The following is a 20,695-nucleotide window of genomic DNA, read 5'->3' as shown; positions in this document are numbered from 1 at the left end:
TAGCCTTTCTGATTTTGTCCCTATATGCTTAGGCTATTCTTTTGTACAACTCCTTAGCAATTCTTCCATATTTCCACTTTTTATAGGATTCCTTTTTGATTTTCAGGTAATTAAAGAGCTCCTACTAGAGCCACATTGGCCTCTCATTATTCTTCCTATATTTCCTTCATATAAGGACAGTTTGCAGTTGTACCTTTAATATTGTGCCTGAGAAACTGTCAGCTGTAATGAACTCATTTTCCCTTAGATTTTCTTCCCAGGGGACCTTGCCTACCAGTTCTCGGAGTCTGTTAAAGTCTGCTTTTTTGAAGACCATGTCATTATTCTGCTTCTCCCATTCCTTCTTTTCCTTAGCATCACGAAATCTTATCATTGCTTGATCACGTTCACCAAAATTGCCTTCCAACTTCGGATTCACAACCAATTCCCTCCTGTTTGGTCAGAAGCAAGTCTAAAATGGCTTTCCCCTTGTTTACTTCCTCCACTTTATGAAATAAAAATCTGTCCCCAGGACACTCCAATAACTTATTGGAAATTTGGAGTTTTGCCGTTTTACTTTTCCAATGCACTGGGGTGTGCTAAGATCGCAGTCTAGAGTCCTTCACTTAGGTCTATAACTGGGGTTTGCTAGAGTCCCTTGCTGTGGTCTAGGGTCTTCCACTGATTTGTGCTGACATGAGCTTCCCTTTTGTGGCAACTGCCACTCCTCCCAGCTGCAGGCATGCAGCAGGTACTCCTAACCAGCTGATGCATCAGCAGGAGCTCCTCAGACCTGCTCCTCCGGAGCCCAGATTCTGGTATCAAAAGCTCCTGCAATTCCCCCACAGTGGCAACTCCAAGTTGGGAGTTGCTCCTCTTCTGATGGCTATGGAAGGATGCAAGGACTAGAATCCCTGTCTGCAGAGCCTGGGATGGCTGATGTTCCCACAGTGCCACCAGAAGGCCATGCAGAGCCACAGCAAGGAAGCATTGTGGAGAATAGGCGCCACAGGAAGGCCTGCCCAAGACTGCCACAGTGACAGTACCCTGCGGCCCTCTGTTTGGCTAACCACCCTATTTTACCTTGGAGGGTGCCCCAGGAAGTTGTCTGGGCAACGACAGAGACTTTGGGTCTACCGTGAGCCCAGGGCCGGATTAAGACCTTTAGAGGCCCTAAGCACTGAAAAGATTATGGTGTCCCCCCATATGTAATTCAAAATAAAAACAATACTATACCATAAAATAAAATTTTTTTTTTTAAATGACACAAAAACTTACATGTATGCTGAAATTAAAATAGCTTCTTTCTAGATTTTCTGATTGCAAAATCTGATTGCAAAATTCTGGATAAGTTCATCGAAGCTGACTTGATGAAGCATGTCTGCTTCCATACACAATAGGGAAAGTGAATCAAAGTCTGTCCTAACACACTGTTGTTCTCTGAGGGTTTTTTATTCTTTTCAGCTGAGAAAAAGAGTGTTCTGTGGAGCAGTTAGTAATCATCAACGTTGGAAAATACATAGTGCGATCTCTACATTTGGAAATACACATTGTATTCCGTCTTTCAATACTGTGTCATGAAGATCAATGTGACTGAATTTTATTTTTCCTGTTTCATTAAACTTTGAGCGCATATAACAGCGGAACTGCTGTACTTCTCCAAAGAGATTCATGTTCAACTCAACAGGGTATGAGTCAACTAGCTTTTGGGAACCTGGGGAATATTGTTACTCAGATAAGTCCATATCATTTAGAAAAGAAAATCTACGTGATACTTCTTTGTACATTTCACCTCTCTTCTTCATGTGAGCTTCAAGTGTATCAATTATAGCGTAGTAAATAGATACGCAAAATTTGTCTCTAGGATTCAATGCTGTTTCTGTTGCACTGCTATCATTTGCTTGTTTCTTTCTGAGTTGCTTGCGGGACTGGGCTTCTTTGTAGTTAGTATCAGGCAAGATATCTTTTGATAGGTCTTCAAATCTTTCAAAATCATTCCTCAAAGCGTGTAAGTGGTCTGCTAATGATTGACAGAGGTCTGCACATATTTTCAAATCCAATTCTTTTTCTTGGAGAGCTTGACTTGTGTGGTAAAAGTGTTGTAAAATTTCATTCCACATGGTCAACATGAATACAAACTCTAGTTCTTGCATCTTGTTTGCAATGTTTTCTGCCTCTCGTATAGTTTCTCCCTTTTGTGATTGGTCTTCAGCTATACATTCTAATGCATCCACAATCTTTGAGTAGGTCTCCAGAATTGCACTTGTTGCCACTGCATGCTTCCCAAAGAGTATTAGAGAGAGATTTCAACACATGATCATTGCCAAAATATGTTTTAAGAACTGCCCATCAGTGTGCTGAGGCAGAGTAAAACGTAAAGTAACTGGACTGTTGAGAAAAAACTTACTGCCACTGGACAACAATCAACAGCATTGCGGCCAGCAAGACTGAGAGAGTGTGCAGCACATGGTATGAATATAGCATATTTGTTCTGTTCTAAAAGCTTCTTCTGCATTCCTTGATAACACCCCGACATGTTGGCAGCGTTGTCGTAAGATTGACCTCTGCACTTTGAGAAATCTATTTTGCAAACTTGGCACAAATAATGCAGTACTTGATTTGCCATTTCTTCACCAGTGTGGCTTTTCAAATTGAGGAATGTTATAAATCGTTCAACTGGTTTTCCATCTGTGGGAGACACATATCTTAGTACAATACTCAATTGATCAATATGTGAAAGATCAGATGTAGAGTCAACAGATAAACTGAAGTATCCAGCAGTACTTATTTCATCCACAATAGCTGAAATGAACTTTGTCACTCATTAGACGAATGAGTTCATCACATATTGTCTTGGATAAGTATGATGGGTTACCTTTGCCAGCACTCCCATATTTTGAGATATGGCCTGCTAAAAATGGGTCAAACTGAGCCACAAGCTCCCACAATCTCAAGAAATTTCCATTCTGCAATGATCCAAATGTATCATTTGATTCCCGGAAACCAGACCATGTTCAGCTAATGTTTGAATAACAGTTATAACACGCTGCAAGACATGTTGCCAATATTCACACTCCCCTCTAATTTGTCCTTCCAATTTTTGTGTCAATCCAAAGCCCTGTCTTTGATTTAAATATGTCAACATTGAGTCTCTGTGAGTAGTGCTATTTTCTTGTCGTTCAATTAAAACAGTATTCCGCCAGTCACTAAATCCATCTGCAGCAAACTGGGATGTTGAAGGTTTATATGCAAAAAGTTTTCAAACAAAACAGTACACAGACCCTGCTGATGGTGAATACAGTAGCCATTCTTGAGTGTATTTCTCACTGTTCGCTTTCATGATGAAAAATATTTTTTGTGGACAATATCTTGTTTGTTTGCCATTGGTAAAAATCCGACGTGATTTCTCAAATGGCCCAGTGTGGTGTTGACAGTCATTTGGTCCACGACCTATCCAGTAAGCTACATCATCAGTACTGAAATCAACCCACATACCAGGATCTTTTCTCCTATTATTTACAGCATGAGCAGGTTCAGTCTCTGACACATCCACACCTTCTAGAACAATGTCTGTTTTACCACCAGGAGCAGGATGATCAGTTACAGTCTCTGACACATCCACATGTTGTGGAATGGTGTTTGTTTCATCAACAGAAGAAGAGTCAGTCTCTGAAACACCTACAGGTTTTGAAATGATGTCTGTGCTACTGAGAGAAGATGATGTTTCTGATGGATTCGCTTTGAAAAATGATGTCAGCTTTGGAAGATTTTGGAAAACTTCACTAGTTTTTTGTTTCTTTTCTTCCACCAGTTTACATTTCTGTGCTCCACTCAGTTGGTTACATTTCATCCTGCCCCATATCTCAGTTATCTGAACTTAAAAAAAAACAAATGACACAACGTACTTTATTTTTATGTATATATATATATAAATAAAAGAAAGAAAAAAACTAATCAAGTATGTATAACTCAGAAGAATATATCAATAAAACAAATTTATTGCAATACATGACAGGATCTGATTTCCTCCCATTATTTCGATCTACGTTAGTAGGATGCCCCCCTGGTTTAGGTGAGGATAAGTAATAAAAAGACAACAGAAAAACAGGGGAAGAGTGTAGTGGAGCGTAAGGAAGTCTAACAAAGTTCTGATTTTTCCCATGATGACTACTTCGATGCTTTTTTTGAAATATCAAATATCAAATTTTTTCAAAAAAAAATCTCATTTTTTTGGTGCCCCCTGCTTTGCTGGTTCCCTAAGCACGTGCTTAGTCTGCCTATTGGGTAATCCAGCCCTGCGTGAGTCCAGACCTCACCTCATCTCCTGATCTCCAACCTCCAATCCCTGCCTGACTCCTTTACTCGTCTCCTGTATCTAGACTTGTACTACCTCTGATCTCCTGTCTCTGACTCCAGCCGGACTGTAACCCTGATTCTTGCCTCCTGATTCCAGCCTGGTACTACCTCTGATCTCCAGTCTCCAACCCCAGCCTGACTTTGACCCTGACTCTTTCTTATTGAGCTCAGCTCTAGCGATTCCTCTGACACCTGCTGACTGATTACTGACCTTGATGTGTAGACTCCAGCCCAGCTGTGACTGCTAGGCCAGACCACATACAGTCCCTTACAGGTTGGTGGGGAAGCAGCTATCTAAGTTGGGGTTGTTAAACCAGTCACAGGCAGCTACACTTGTGAATTTTAGTGCCACTACACTGCCACCAATAGAGGAGGGCAAAAAGATGATGGTTAAGAGAAGTGCTGGTATAGCTTACAGGCTGTTTCTGAGTCGTATGCTAACATACTCATTCTAGACAAAATTTAATGAGAATTTTTTTTCCTCAACAGCCTCTAAAATTTGTTCTGTAAGGAGCCTGTGAAAGTCTGACCCAATTTCAATCTACCATTAGCATTCCAAATAATGTTACATCAGTCTGCTAATTCTCTTTCTCTCATAATGTTAATTTTCAATAAGTCTTGGAACACTGGGGCAGCTCTAGAAGACTGGAAGAAAGCTAAGTTTGTTGCAGTATTTAAAAAGGGTAAATGGGATGATCTGGATAATTATAGGCCTGTCAGTCCGACATAGTTTCCAGGCAAGATAATGGAATGGCTGATATGGGACTCAATTAATAAAGAATTAAAGGAGAGTAATATAATTAATGCCAATCCACATGGCTTTATGGAAAATAGATCCTGTCAATATAATTAATTTTTTTATAAGGTTACCGGTTTGATTGGTAGTGTTGACACAATACAGTGAGACTTCTGTTAGGCATTTGACTTGGTACATTTTAATTAAAAAAAACAAGAAAGTTAACATGTCACATGTTAAATGGATTAAAAGCTGGCAAAATGATAGGTCTCAAAATGTAAACAAGGAATCATCATTGAATGGGTGTGTTTCTAGAGGGATCCTGCAGGGACTGATTCTTGGCCCTATGCTATTTAACCTTTTTATCAATAACCTGGAAGAAAAAATAAAATCATCAGTGACAAAATTTACAGATGATCCAAAAAAATTGGGTGAGTGGTAAATAATAAAAATGACAGATGACTGATACAGAGCGATCTGTATCACTTGGTAAGGTAGGTGCAAACAATATGCATTTTAATACAGCTAAATATAAATGTATACATCTAGGAACAAAGAACATAGGGCATGCTTACAGGATGGTGGACTCTACCCTGGGAAGCGGTGACTCTGGAAAAGATTTTTAGGTGAGGGTGGATAATCAGCTGAACATGAACTCGCAGTGCAACATCCAAAAGAGCGAATGCGATCCTTGGATGCACAGAAAGGGGAAACTCAGAAGTAGAGAGGTTATTTTATGTCTGTATTTGGCATTGGTGTGACCACTGCTGGAATACTGTGGCCAGTTCTGGTATCCACAATTTATGAAGGACATTGATAAATTGGAGAGGGTTCAGAGAAAAGCTACGAGAATGGAGGACAAGGAAATCCATAAATCGTATAGTGCATGAGCTCCTTGAGTCTATTTAGATTAACAAAGAGAAGGTTAAGGGTGAATTGATTACAGTCTATAAGAACCTACGCGGGGAACAAAGAGTTGATAATGGGCTCTTCAGTCTAGTAGAGAAAGGTGTAACAAGATCCAATGGCTGGAAGTTGAAGCTAGACAAATTCAGATTGGAAATAAGATGTAAATTTACAACAGTGAGGGTAATTAACCATTCGGACTACTTACCAAGGGTCATGGTGGATTCTCCCTTGAGAATAGAGATTGCATGTTTTTCTAAAAGATATGCTCTAGGAATTATTTTGTAGAAGTTCTATAGCCTGTGTTATATAGGAGATCAGACTAGATGAGCATAATGGTGCCTTCTGGCCTTGGAATCTACATAATCAGACTGTCATATATATATGAGAGAGAGAGAGAGAGAGAGACATACACTTACACAAGACTGGTAGCACTGCCTATTATTAAAACTTCATTTTTACAGTTGCTTATATCTTTGCCAGACTTTTAACCATTTGGATTGAAATTTCCCATGGCAGATGTCTGCCTCAAACTGAATTTCTGCTAGGGAAAAATACAGTGTTTTACGCATGTTAAAAAATTCTTGAAACTTTTCTTTGAAATACTCCAGCACCCACATACTCTAAATAAAAAGTACATAGTAATAATTTCCAAACTTCTTAAAACTTCCTAAATAAACAGTTGTTGAAAACCAAACACCACAACACAACATCCGTGGAACATAGCTGAGTTAAAGTTACTAGAGAACTTGACATTTTTCATTTCCTGGCTTTTGAACATCTACATTCATAACCTAAGATTTTTTTATTTTAAATGTATCTTCTCATTCCACCAAGATAAAGGAAAAATATGGAAAAATCCAGAGCTATTGCATATGAGAAATTATAAATTCTGCTAGTTTCGCCAGAGGTACACGTAAGATCCTTGAACATAGTTATTGGCTTGCATTTACAAGCTTTGCAGAAAAAATAATACTCCCTCCTGAAGAGTTTTTAAGTTGTGCAGAAGCATAAAGATTATATTTTAATACCTGTTTCTGCATGTAAATCTGTCTACACAGAAAGATTTGTGTTGAAAATTTTCTACATAGAGGTTATCTCCAGTACTAATTTAAGAACCAATCTTGTAGCCCTAGCTCAGTAAAAAAATATCCCACTGACTTCAGAGCAAGGAAGTAGATAGTTATTAACTAAGACTAGATGGTCATAAGGAAACCTCAAATGAAAGTCCACACACACATATATTCATGATTTTACCATAAATCAGTGTTATATAACAACATAAGAACATGAGACTGGCCACACTGGGTCAGATCAAAAGTCCATCTAGCCCAGAATCATGTATTCTGACAGTGGCCAATGCCAGGTGCCCCAGAGGGAACGAACAGAACAGGTAATCATCAAGTGATGTTCCTAGCTTCTGGCAAACAGAGACTAGGGACACCTCTCTGCCCATCCTGGCTAATAGCCATTAATGGATCTATGCTCCATGAACTTATCTAGTTCTTTTTTGAACCCTGTTATAATCTTGGCCTTCACAACATCCTCTGGCAAGGAGTTCCACAGGTTGACTGTGCGTTGTGTGAAAAAATACTTCCTTGTGTTTTGATTGCCAAATATGGCAATCAGCTGAACCTTGAGCATGTGGGCAAGATTCACCAGCCAGATACCCAGAAAAGAATTCTCTGCAGTAACTGAGATCCCACCCCATCTAACATCTAACAGGCCATTGGGATTATTTACCATTAATAGTTAAAGATCAATTAATTGCCAAAATCATGTTATGCCATTGTACCATCTCCTCCATAAACTTACCAAGTTTAATCTTGAAGCCAGATAGGTCTTTTGCCCCCACTGCTTCCCTTGGAAGGCTATTCCAGAACTTCACTCCTTTGATGGTTAGAAACCTTTGTCTAATTTCAAGTCTAAACTTCCCGATGGCCAGTGTATATCCTTTTGTTCTTGTGTCCACATTGGTACTGAGCTTAAATAATTCCTCTCCCTCTCCGGTATTTATTTTATGATATATTTCTAGAGAGCAATCATATCTCCCCTCAACCTTCTTTTGGTTAGGCTAAACAAGCCAAGCTCCTTGAGTCTCCTTGCATAAAACAGGTTTTCCATTCCTCGGATCATCCTAGTAGCCCTTCTCTGTACCTGTTCCAGTTTGAATTCATCCTTCTTAAACATGGGAGACCAGAAATGCACACAATATTCCAGGTGAGGTCTCACCAGTGCCTTGTATAACAGTACTAACACCTCCTTATCTCTACTGGAAATACCTCGCCTGATGCATCCCAAGACTGCATTAGCTTTTTTCATGGCCATATCACATTGGCGGCTCATAGTCATCCTGTGGTCAACCAATATTCCAAGGTCCTTCTCCTCCTCCATTACTTCTAATCGATGAGTAGTTTTGTATCATCTGCAAATGTTGCCACCTCACTGTTTGCCCTTTTTTCCAGATCATTTATGAATATGTTGAATAGGACTGGTCCCAGTACTTACCCCTCAGGGACACAACTATTCATCACTCTCCATTCTGAAAACTGATGATTTATTCCTACCCTTTGTTTCCTACCTTTTAACCAGTTACTGATCCATAAGAGGACCTTCTCTCTTATCCTATAATAGCTTACTATGCTTAAGAGCCTTTGGTGAGGGACCTTGTCAAAGGCTTTCTGAAAATCTAAGTACACTATATCCACTGGATTTTTCTTGTCCACATGCTTGTTGACCCCCTCAAAGAATTCTAGTAGATTGGTGAGGCATTATTTCCCTTTACAAAAACCATGTTGACTATTCCCCAACAAATTATGTTCATATATGTATCTGACAATTTTGTTCTTTACTATAGTTTCAACCAGTTTGCCTGGTACTGAAGTCAGGCTTACCGGTGTCTGCAATTGACAGGATCACCTCTGGAGCCCCTTTTAAAAATTGGCATCATATTAGCTATCCTTCAGTCATTTGGTACAGAAGCTAATATAAATGACAGGTTACAGACTACAGTTAGTAGTTCTGCAATTTCACATTTAAGTTCCTTCAGAACTCTTGGGTGAATACCATCTGGTCCTGGTGACTTATTACTGTTTAATTACTTATTACTGTTTATCAATTTGTTCCAAAACCTCCTCTAATGACACCTCAATCTGCAACAGTTCCTCAGATTTGTCACCTAAAAAGAATGGCTCAGGTTTAGGAAGTTCCCTCACATCCTCAGCTGTGAACATAGGTGCCAACTCCGTGGGTACTCTGGGGCTGGAGCACCCAGGGGGAAAAATAAGTGGATGCTCTGCACCCACCAGCAGCCAAGCTCCCCTCCTCCCACCTGCCCCGCCCCACCTCCTCCTCCCCTCCCGCCCCGGAGTGTGCCGCGTCCCTACTCCTCCGCCTATCTCCCAACATTTCCCGCCTGGCTGCCACCAAACAGCTGTTTGGCAGCGTTAGCACACTCCAGGAAGTGGGGGAGGAGCGGGAACGTGGCGTGCTCAGGGGAGGAGTCAGGGAAGAGGTGGGGATTTGGGGAAGGAATTGGAATATTGGCAGGGAGGGGGCAGAATTGAGGCAGGGAAGGGGCGGGGCCTCATGGAAGGGGTGGAATGGGAGAGGGGCCTGGGGCAGGGGTCGGACACCCACGTGAAAGAGGGGAAGTCGGCAGTTATGGCTGTGGAGACCGATGCAAAGAATTAATTTAGTTTCTCCACAATGGCCTTATTGTCCTTGAGTGCTCCTTTACCATCTCAATCGTCCAGTGGTCCCACTGGTTGTTTAGCAGGCTTCGTGCTTCTCATCTACTTAACATTTTTTTTGCTATTGCTTTTTCAGTCTTTGGCTAACTGTTCTTCAAATTCTTTTTTGTCCATCCTAATTATATTTTACACTTCATTTGCCAGAGTTTATGCTCCTTTTTATTTTCCTCACTAGGATTTAACTTCCACTTTTTAAAGGATGTCTTTTTGCCTCTCACTGCTTCTTTCACTTTGTTGTTTAGCCACAGTGGCACTTTTTTAGTTCTCTTCCTGTGTTTTTTAATTTGGGGTATACATTTAAGTTGAGCCTCTATTACAGTGTCTTTAAAAAGTTTCCATGCAGCTTGCAGGGATTTCACTTTTGGCACAGTACCTTTTAATTTCTGTTTAACTAACTTCCTAATTTTTGTGTAGTCCTTTTCTGAAATTAAATGCTATAGTGCTGGGCTGCTGTGGTATTTTCTCCACCACAGAGATGTTAAATTTAATTATATTATGGTCACTATTACCAACTGGTCCAGCTATATTCACCTCTTGGACCAGATCCTGTGCTGCACTTAGGACTTAAATCAAGAATTGTCTCTCCTCTTGTGGGTTCCAGGACTAGCTGCTCCAAGAAGCAGTCATTTAAGGTGTCAAGAAATTTTATCTCTGCATCTCATCCTGAGGTGACATGTACCCAGCCAATATAGGGATAGTTGAAATCCCCTATTATTATTATTGACTTTTTAATTTTAATAGCCTCTCTGATCTCCCTGAGCATTTCAGTCACTATCACCATCCTGGTCAGGTGCTCGGTAATATATTCCTACTGCTATATTCTTATTATATCAATATCCTCATTTAATATGAGGCACTCTAGTTCACCCATCTTATTATTTACATTTCTAGCATTGGTATATAAGCACTTTAAAAACCTGTCACTTTTTAGCTGTGTGCCATTACATGATGTAATTAAATGGTACTCTTTTTCACTAGACTGTTTCTCATCAGATTCTACACGTATTTTATCATCATCCAGTCTTTCCTCTTTACTCGGACATAGAGAATCTCCATTAATAGATCGTCCCTAAGGGATGCCTCTGTCCGAACCACGTGCTTCTCCACACCTGTTGGCTTTCCCCCAGCCCTTAGTTTAAAAACTGCTCTAGGACCTTTTTAATTTTAAGTGCTAGCAATCTGGTTCCATTTTGGTTTAGGTGGAGCCCATCCTTCCTGTATAGGCTCCCCCTTTCCCAAAAGTTTCCCCAGTTTCTAATAAATCTAACCCCTCCTCCCTACACCATCATCTCATCCACACATTGAGACCCTGCAGTTCTGCCTGCCTAACAGGCCCTTTTACTTTTCTATTAAACTACATCTACAATATTAAACTAAAAATGGCAATTAAGCACCTTAACAAAAATTCTAATGCCAATTAATGAACATACTTCTCAGTTAACAGTAGTCCTTAAAAGAAAATGTTTAGATACTGAATTCAAGATTGCAAACAAAAAATCCATAGGTCAGAGAGTTAAGGTGGTTGTGTTGTAATAAACTATGCATTTCTTTGTATTTGATATGAAATAATGTGTTTATTATGTGGGCAGCAAACGATTTATGATGTTCTGAACTATCTATTTGGTTTTATGTACTTAGTTTTGTAAATTATGCGATAGATAACTACATCTTTGTCACTTAACAACCTTAACTGATTTTGAAACAAAGGGTAAAATGGGAGCTTGCCATTGGCTTTAATAGCACCAGGACTTCACCTGAAATTTTTGCTTTGAAATATGTACATTTTACTAACAGATAAAATGTACAAAAACCACAACGAGTCTACAAAAAAGTGTTTACAACAAACATGATGTTAAAGAAAAGACAACAAGCCGTTAGTTCAGCTAGGTTACTATCTTAACTACTGTGACCATGTAGGTTTTTCAATTCTTGTACTGATTTCTAAGATTAGCTCACGCCTTCACAAAACTGCACCTGGAAGCAAACATTTGTACACTACAATGTAGAGGGTGATAAACAATATTTTCACAGTCATGGTTAGTTCCAACACACCATTGTCTTGTGCTAGTAGTACTGGCATGAGCCTGAAAATAGATGCTATTAATAGTACAGTAGGCAAGTGGAAAACTTGAGATAAATTATGTTAAAAAAAATGCAGTGCCCAGAAAATGGACAGACTGAGTAGCATCTGTGCTTTCGGGGGTGGGGGGTGGGGAATATGGAACAAATAAGTAATTGCTGTTTTTACTAAGGAAAGCAGAAAATTACAGCATATCAACAGCCAAACATGTTTGCTGCCTAGGAAGAACCAATTTGTGTTTCAGTTTGGATTTCTTAAACTCATTTGAGGTTTGTACCTCACGCACACTACATTTTTTAAAATTGTTTTACAATTAATCTTTTTAGAATCAAGGAATACAATTTGAAAAAATTAAAGTAAAAACTAATATACTACTCATTCTGAAAACTCCCCCTCAAAGGAGTCAGGAGAAACACTAAGATTAACCCTAAGATTCAGTGTAATTCTCCCAAAACACCTAGATTAAGTTTATCCTTAAATGCAGTAAGTAAGTATTAGAGTAAAAAGAGTAAATGCAATACGTATGTATCCTTAACTACATTCAACTCTCTCTCCTTCTGGGTTGGTAGCAACATTAATCCATACCACAGTTATCCCTGCCATGAAAACACCGCTTTACAGTGCATGCAATTCATGGTTCTCAAGGCTACTGTTATAAGGCTGTGTGTGTTTTCTAGGAGGCAGCTTTGAGAAAAGTGAACAAGCGTAATAATTTACAGGGAAAAATACAAAGAGCATTGCATGCATAGTAAAATACATTTTATATATACATTCTATAGAGTGTACCAAGTGGAGTGTCCCCTTTACTTTCATAAATACTTGTGCAAGGCAAAGGAATTTATCCTCCCTTTCACTGTAAGTAATGAGAGGATCAGTTTTCTCACACACACACACCTCTATATCCAATTACACAGATAACTACAAATAACTTGTCCATAAAGTAAGCCAACCAATAAAGCAGTTGCTTGTTCTCACACAAATGGATGGTGTTAAAACTTGTTAAGTGGTGATCTCAACACAAAAAAATCTTCACACAATTCAGATAATAAATTATGTTACTCTTGATCTAAATCAGCAAAAAGCGATTCTAACGCTTACTCCAAATGTTGAAATTATATCTGTTTTTTCAAATTAATGTGGTAGCTAGGAAGTAGCGATGATGAGATGTCTTGTTCATGATCAGCTATCAAAGTTACAGATGGCCAAAGAAAAGGGCTTAAAATATATTTACATCCTCATATTACATATACTGTATTCGTTTGAATTTGTTTTTAAATTAAAACAGAAGTGAACTGGTTTAACAAGAAGTGTCCTATTCCTTAATATTCTTGTATATTACTTGGAGATTATTCTTAAATTTTTTTTAAAAATTGCTTCCAAATAAAGGGAGGCAATTTAGACTTCTGAAGCAGTGGAGTGTTAGCATATGGTACATCTTTTGGTTTGGATTTTAAAAAGAAATGAGCTCAGAAAACAAAAGCATGTTAACCAACAGTTTACAAAATGCCCTGGACACTGCAAACATTGACAGTATTATGAAAAGCATGAGCAGAACATGTTGATGAAGAATTCTAAAGCTCTTGGTAGGGCTACTGTGTGCATTCAAGTACACGAGCATGCATGTATAATCACAATAAAACGTCCCTAATAAATAGCTACCAAAAATAACAACTAGGCCTGGATTCAATAGCCTGAGCGTTTTTGTAAGAAATGACAAAAACTCACCAATCTTGGTTTTAAAAGGACTGATATGTATCCAGAGAGGGAGCATTTTGAACAGTCAATTACTTTCACATTTTGTCCCAGGACTTTAAAAGTTAAATGCATAGTTCTGCCAATTGTGAGATGCCCCATCCAGCACAGACCACCCACAACCACTGATTTTCCATCTGGTGAACAAAACAGACATCTCCCTAATTATTTTTAAAAAGGGTTTTTTTCCTAACATACTTTCTTTATTTGTCTGTGACCTGGAACTTAATGGAAAACCTGGTAGATGCCAACCTCATTTCTTGTAATGAAGCATCCTATTTTCCCACTTTAAGCATGCTTATTTAAAGACTGTTTGATAGAAGCTATTACATATGCTGCTCTCTAACAATCTGAATCGCTATACAATTTGATCTGAAATTAGTACAACTTTACATTTAACACTGAACATTTTACTTAAATATTAACCATTCATGTTCTACCCTTTAGCTAGTTTATTAAAGCAGAATGGAACTAGGTTTACTGTCTCTTACAATGGACTCCCATATTGCCAGTGTCAAAATGTATGCCTTTTTTCAGCAAGATGTTCACCATTGCCAGCAGTATGCTCAGAAATGCCAACTGTAATTAAAATCTGGCACCTTTTACAAGCACTAGCTCAATTTAAAAAAAAAAATCTTTATTTTAAAGTACTTCTTGTGGTTTATTCAGAATAAGTTTCTTACCCTGAGAGCTTTGACACATCACAGGGAACAAAATGGTCTCAGTCATCCTGGAAATAAACTAAGCTAATTTTATTAGGCATACACGCATGAGGAGGAGGAAGACAGTCTGGATTTCTACTTCAGCAGGGCTGGACAGAATTAATACATCTAAAGACCACAGATTCCAGCCATATACGGTGTTTAATGTAGAAGTTGTGTAAGACTAGGAAAAATGAATACATTTAACTGAATATGCAGAGCACAAAGACAACCTGAGGGTACCCTTATGCAACAATGTTCATACTATGTTGTCATTATTTAATATTTGTATATACCATCATAGGTGTGCATTGTACTTTACCTAAAAAGTAAGACACAAGCACTGCTCTGAAGAGCTTACAAAGTAAACTGATCCGCTGCAAGTCAAGGGAAATAATAGGCAAGGAGATTGGAGGAACACACAGAAAAAGGCTGTGGGGCTGCCTGGGTGGCACAGAACAAATTATGTTAATTCCAAATTTGTTTGTTTGTTGGGGTATTTTCCCCTATAATTACATTTTATATATAAGAAAGGTTGTTTTAGCTTTTCCACTCATTATGCACCCTTTGCCTCATTCAATAGCTAACCTTCCGGCCAATTAAGAAGCAGAATTGATGGCCTATGAAGGATGTCCTCTTCAGTCTACAGCAGGAAAAAGTGTGATTGACATGGGGCTCCAAAAATACAAGATTCTCAGCATTTTAGCAGAGAAAGAAAGAATCCTCAGGCAGTGATGGGGGTGGGGAGGAATGTGCCATAATATTTTACTTTACAAAGTGATAACTAATATGCATGCACTATATATTACTCCATATGCTTATAAAAACAGTCTACATATCTAGTTATGTAGTCAATTCTATATAGTAGGGATTACTGTCTCAATAAGCATTTATGTAATTGGATAATAACATTAACAGCAGCCAGAGTCTTATAACCAGAGTCTAAAGAATCCTTATTGAGGTTACAGGAACAAACCATCCCGATGTGTAGAAAGAATAGTAAATATGGCAGGCGACCAGTTTGGCTTAACAGTGAAATCCTTGCTGATCTTAAACACAAAAAAGAAGCTTACAAGAAGTGGAAGATTGGACAAATGACCAGGGAGGAGTATAAAAATATTGCTCAGGCATGCAGCAGTGAAATCAGGAAGGCCAAATCACACTTGGAGTTGCAGCTAGCAAGAGATGTCAAGAGTAACAAGAAGCATTTCTTCAGGTATGTTAGCAACAGGAAGAAAGTCAAGGAAAGTGCAGGCCCCTTACTGAATGAGGCAGGCAACCTAGTGACAGAGGATGTGGAAAAAGCTAATGTACTCAATGCTTTTTTGCCTCTGTCTTCACGAACAAAGTCAGTTTCCAGAACATTGCACTGGGCAGCACAGCATGGGGAGGAGATGACCAGCCCTCTGTGGAGAAAGAAGTGGTTCAGGACTGTTTAGAAAAGCTGGACAAGCACAAGTCCATGGGGTCGGATGTGCTGCATCAGGGAGTTGGCGGATGCGATTGCAGAGCCATTGGCCATTATCTTTGAAAACTCATGGCGATCGGGGGAGGTCCCGGAAGACTGAAAAAAGGCTCATGTAGTGCTCATCTTTAAAAAAGGGAAGGAGGAGATCTGGGGAATTACAGGCCACCTCAGTCCCTGGAAAAATCATGGAGCTGGTCCTCAAGGAATCAATTCTGAAGCATTTAGCCCTGGTCTACACTATGAGTTAGGTCGAAATTAGCAGGGTTAGATCGATTTAACCCTGCACCCATCCACATGACAAAGCCATTTTTGTTGACTTAAAGGCTCTTAAAATCGATTTCTGTATTCCTCCCCAACGAGGGGATTAGCACCAAAATCGACATTGCCAGGTCGAATTTGGGGTAGTGTGGACGTAATTCGACGGTATTGGCCTCTGGGAGCTATCCCAGAGTGCTCCATTGTGACCGCTCTGGACAGCATTTTCAACTCAGATGCACTAGCCAGGTACACAGGAAAAGCACCGGGAACTTTTGAATTTCATTTCCTGTTTGGCCAACATGGCGAGCTCATCAGCAGAGTTGACCATGCAGTCCCAGAATCGCAAAAGAGCTCCAGCATGGACCGAACGAGAGGTACTGGATCTGATCACTGTATGAGGAGACGAATCCATGCTATCAGAACTCTGTTCCAAAAGACGAAATGCCAAAATAGTTGAAAAAATCTCCAAGGGCATGATGGACAGAGGCTATAACAGGGACCTGCAGCAGTGCCGCGTGAAAATTAAGGAGCTCAGGCAAGCCTACCAAAAAACTAAAGAGGCAAATGGCTGCTCTGGGTCAGAGCCCCAGAAATGCCGCTTCTATGATGAGCTGCATGCAGTTCTAGGGGGTGCCCCGACCACTAACCCACCCCTGTCTGTGGACACCTGCAAGGGGGGAGTCTCACACAACAGGGATGAGGATTTTGGGAATGAGGAAGAGGAGGTGGAGGATAGCTCACAACAGGCAAGCGGAGAAACTGTTCTCCTCGACAGCCAGGAACTGTTTATCACCCTGGAGCCAATACCCTCCCAAGGCAGGCTCCCGGGCCATGAAGATGGAGAAGGCACCTCTGGTGAGTGTACCTTTGTAAATATAATACATGATTTAAAAGCAAACATGCTTAATGATTCATTTGCCCTGAAGACTTGGGATGCATTTGTGGCCAGTACAGCTACTGGAAAAGTCTGTTAAAGTGTCTGGGGATGGAGCGGAAATCCTCCAGGGACATTATTAAGGGGACACTCAGAGGTGGACGTTCCTGCTGGGCTGTTTGTCTGTGGCTGAAAAGAAATCATCCCCGCTTTTAGCCACGTGGTTGGGGACGGGGCGTTCACACTGAGCTGTTCGCATTTGGCTGACAGGGATCCTCCCTGATAATAGTCACACAGTGGGAGGAGGTGTGAAGCGATCATCCCAGAGAATTGGGGGCGGGGGAGGGTTAGTTGGGTTTGTGCTGCACGTTAAACCGAAAACTGCAGCCTCTCTTTTTAAATGGCCAACCCAATGGGTGCTTGGTATGGGAAAGAAGGGTGCTGCTGTTTGAAACCATTCCCACATGTTATGAAGGTTGAAGAAGCCGAAAGACTGTGGCTTACCATGGCTGCCTGCAAGCCGAATTCTGTTGCCCGGCCCTGTGTGTGTGTGATCTCTCACACCAAACTGGCAGGCCCTCAATATAAGAGGCAAAATGCAACCTTGTACCAAAAGCACGTGCTATGTAATGTTAACAGCTTGGTTCACCGTGAAAGAATCTACCCATTGTTCTCGTGTCTCTTTAAATACTACTCTCCCTTTTTTCCCCTCCTGCAGCTGCAAATGTTTCAATGCTCCCCTTATCATCTGTCCCAGAGGCTAGCGCAGTTAAAAAGCAAAAAGAAAAACAAAAAACAAAAACAAAACACCGCACTCACGATGAAATGTTCTCTGAGCTCATGCAGTCCTCCTGCACTGAAAGAGCTCAGCAGAATGCGTGGAGGCAAACAATGGCAGAGTCCAGGAAAGCACAAAATGAACATGAGGACAGGAGGGACAAGCAAGATGAGAGGCTGCGGCAGCAAGAGGAGAGGTGGCGGCAGCGTGATGAGAGGAGGCAGGATGCAATGCTGAGGCTACTGGGGGATCAAACTGATATGCTCTGGCGGCTGGTGGAGCTGCAGGAAAGGCAGCAGGAGCACAGACCGCTGCCCATGCTCCTCCCAAAATTCCATAGCCCCCTCACCCTGATGCCCAAGAATGTGGGGCGGGGGGCTCTGGGCACTCAACCACTCCACCCTAGAGGACTGCCCAAGCAACAGAAGGCTGGCATTCAATAAGTTTTGAAGTGCAGTGTGGCTTTGTCCCTCCCTCCTCCCCTCATCCACCACCTGACCCGGTGCTTCCCTGCTCCCCCACCCCTCCCGAGCTACCTTGGTAGTTATCCCCCTGTTTGTATGATGAATTAATAAAGAATGCATGATTTTGAAACAACAATGACTTTATTGCCCCTGCAAGCGGTGATCAAAGGGGGGAGGGTGGTTGGCTTACAGGCACTGTTCCCTCTAAGCTGTGCACACGCACACAGATCTTAAACCTCACGCACACAGCAAAACACCGTGCACACTTTGGCTTCGGTGGCAGCTTTTTTTTTTTTTTTTTTTTTGCGCTTTAGAAGCGACACAGAAGAAATTTTTTGCACACACAGCCTCTTAAAAATTAGAGGGAACATTGCTTACAGGGAAGTAGAGTGAACCAAGGGGGCGGGTTTTCATCAAGGAGAAACAAACAGAACTGTCACACTGTAGCCTGGCCAGTCATGAAACTGGTTTTCAAAGCTTCTCTGATGCGCAGCAGGCCCTACTGTGCTCTTCTAATCACTCTGGTGTCTGGCTGCGCGTAATCAGTGGCCAGGCGATTTGCTTCAACCTCCCACCCCACCATAAACATCTCTCCCTCACTCTCACAGATATTGTGGAGCACACAGCAAGCAGCAATAACAATGGGAATACTGGTTTCGCTGAGGTCTAACTGAGTCAGTAAACTGCGCCAGCACGCTTTTAAACGTCCAAATGAACATTCTACCACCATTCTGCACTTGCTGAGCCTATAGTTGAACTGCTCCTTACTAATGTCCAGGGTGCCTGTGTATGGCTTCATGAGCCATGGCATTAAGGAGTAGGCTGGGTCCCCAAGGATAACTATAGGCATTTCAACATCCCCAACAGTTATTTTCTGGTCTGGGAAGTAAGTTCCTTCCTGCAGCTGTTCAAACAGACCAGAGCTCCTGAAGATGCGAGCGTCATGTACCTTTCCTGGCCATCCCACGTTGATGTAGGTGAAACATCCCTTGTGATCCACCAGTGCTTGCAGCACCATTGAAAAGTACCCCTTGTGGTTTACATACTGGCTGCCAAGGTGGTCTGGTCCCAAGATAGGGATATGCGTTTCATTTGCTGCAATGGGATTCCACAGTTAGGGAATCCCATTGCAGCAAAGCCATCCATTATGACCTGCACATTTCCCAGAGTCACTACCCTTGACAGCAGCAGCTCAGTGATTGCATTGGCTACTTGAATCGCAGCAGCCCGCACAGTAGATCTGCCCACTCCAAATTGATTCCCGACTGACCGATAGGTGTCTGGCATTGCAAGCTTCCACAGGGCTATCAGCACTTGCTTCTCAACTGTCAGGGCAGTTCTCATCTTGGTATTCCTATGCTTCAAGGCAGGGAAAAGCAACTCACAGAGTTCCAGGAAAATAACCTTATGCATGCAAAAGTTTTGCAGCCACTGGGAATCATCCCAGACCTGCAACAGTGTGCAATGCCACCAGTCCGTGCTTGTTTCCTGGGCCCAGAATTGGCGTTCCACAGCATGAGTCTGCCCCATTGCCACCAGGATATCCAAATTGCTGGGGCCCGTACTTTGAGAGAAGTCTGTGTCTATGTCCTCATCACTCTGGTCACCATGCTGCCGTCGCCTCCTCGCCTGCTTTTGCAGGTTCTGGTTCTGCACATACTGAAGGATAATGCGCGAGGTGTTTACAATGCTCATAACTGCCGCAGTGATCTGAGCAGGCTCCATGCTTGCCATGGTATGGCGTCTGTAGGAGAGCAGAGTTGCAGCGGAAGCGGTGGCTGACAATGGGTGCCACGAGAACAGATATTTATAGAGAACGATGAGAGGACCTGCGAGGTGGATTCATGAGAGCAGGAGAGCAGAGTTGCAGTGGAAGTGGTGGATGATGACGGTTAGCACCGCGCACATTTCCCGAGGAAGAACACATGTACCCGGGAGCCCATGACAGACAACATGGAGAAATTCGCTATTGAGACAATCGCAGCAGAGTTGCAGCGGAAGCGGTGGATGACGACGGTTAGCAGTCCTACTGCACCGTCTGCTGAAAGCAGTATGGCGTCCGCACAGAAAAAAGGCACGAAACGATTGTCTGACGTTGCTTTCATGGAGGGAGGGGTGACTGACGACATGTTCCCAAAACCACCCGCGACAATGTTTTTGCCCCATCAAGCATTGGGAGCTTAACCCAGGATTCCAATGGGCGGCGGAGACTGCAGGAACTGTGGGATAGCTACCCACAGTGCACCACTCTGTAAGTCGATGCTAGCCACGGTAGTGAGGACGCATTCCGCCGACTTTATGAGCTCAGTGTGGACATAGGCAATCGACTGTATAAAATCAATTTCTAAAAATCGACTTCTATTATATTGACCTAATTTCATAGTGTAGACATACCCTTAGAGGAGAGGAAAGTGATCAGGAACAGTCAGCATGGATTCACCAAGGGCAAGTCATGCCTGACTAATCTAATTGCCTTCTATGATGAGATAACTGGCTCTGTGGATGAGGGTTCAATTAAATGAACTATCATCTGCATGGCTGGTGTAATATGGAGAGAATTAATTTGCCTTGGTCTTGCTCAACACTCAGGC

The 20,695-nt window shown here is 41.5% G+C and overlaps 2 protein-coding genes across 3 annotated transcripts in view; both read right to left on the bottom strand.

Annotated features, from left to right (window-relative positions):
* The window catches only part of CLYBL (citramalyl-CoA lyase), a 231,064-nt gene that overhangs the window by 185,005 nt on the left and 25,364 nt on the right, over window positions 1–20,695 (bottom strand). The gene's annotated exons all lie outside the window — the stretch shown is intronic.
* LOC140913028 (uncharacterized) lies at window positions 1,258–6,649 on the bottom strand. Its single transcript, XM_078853438.1, has 2 exons — window positions 6,186–6,649; window positions 1,258–3,855 (listed from the first exon to the last, which is right to left on the bottom strand). The coding sequence occupies exons 1-2, from the start codon at window positions 6,193–6,195 to the stop codon at window positions 3,239–3,241; spliced, it is 627 nt and encodes a 208-aa protein (XP_078709564.1). The 5' UTR covers window positions 6,196–6,649; the 3' UTR covers window positions 1,258–3,238.

The sequence above is a fragment of the Lepidochelys kempii genome, chromosome 1, assembly GCF_965140285.1.
Source record: "Lepidochelys kempii isolate rLepKem1 chromosome 1, rLepKem1.hap1, whole genome shotgun sequence".
NCBI lineage: Eukaryota > Metazoa > Chordata > Testudines > Cheloniidae > Lepidochelys > Lepidochelys kempii.
This window is presented reverse-complemented; position numbering and strand designations above follow the sequence as displayed.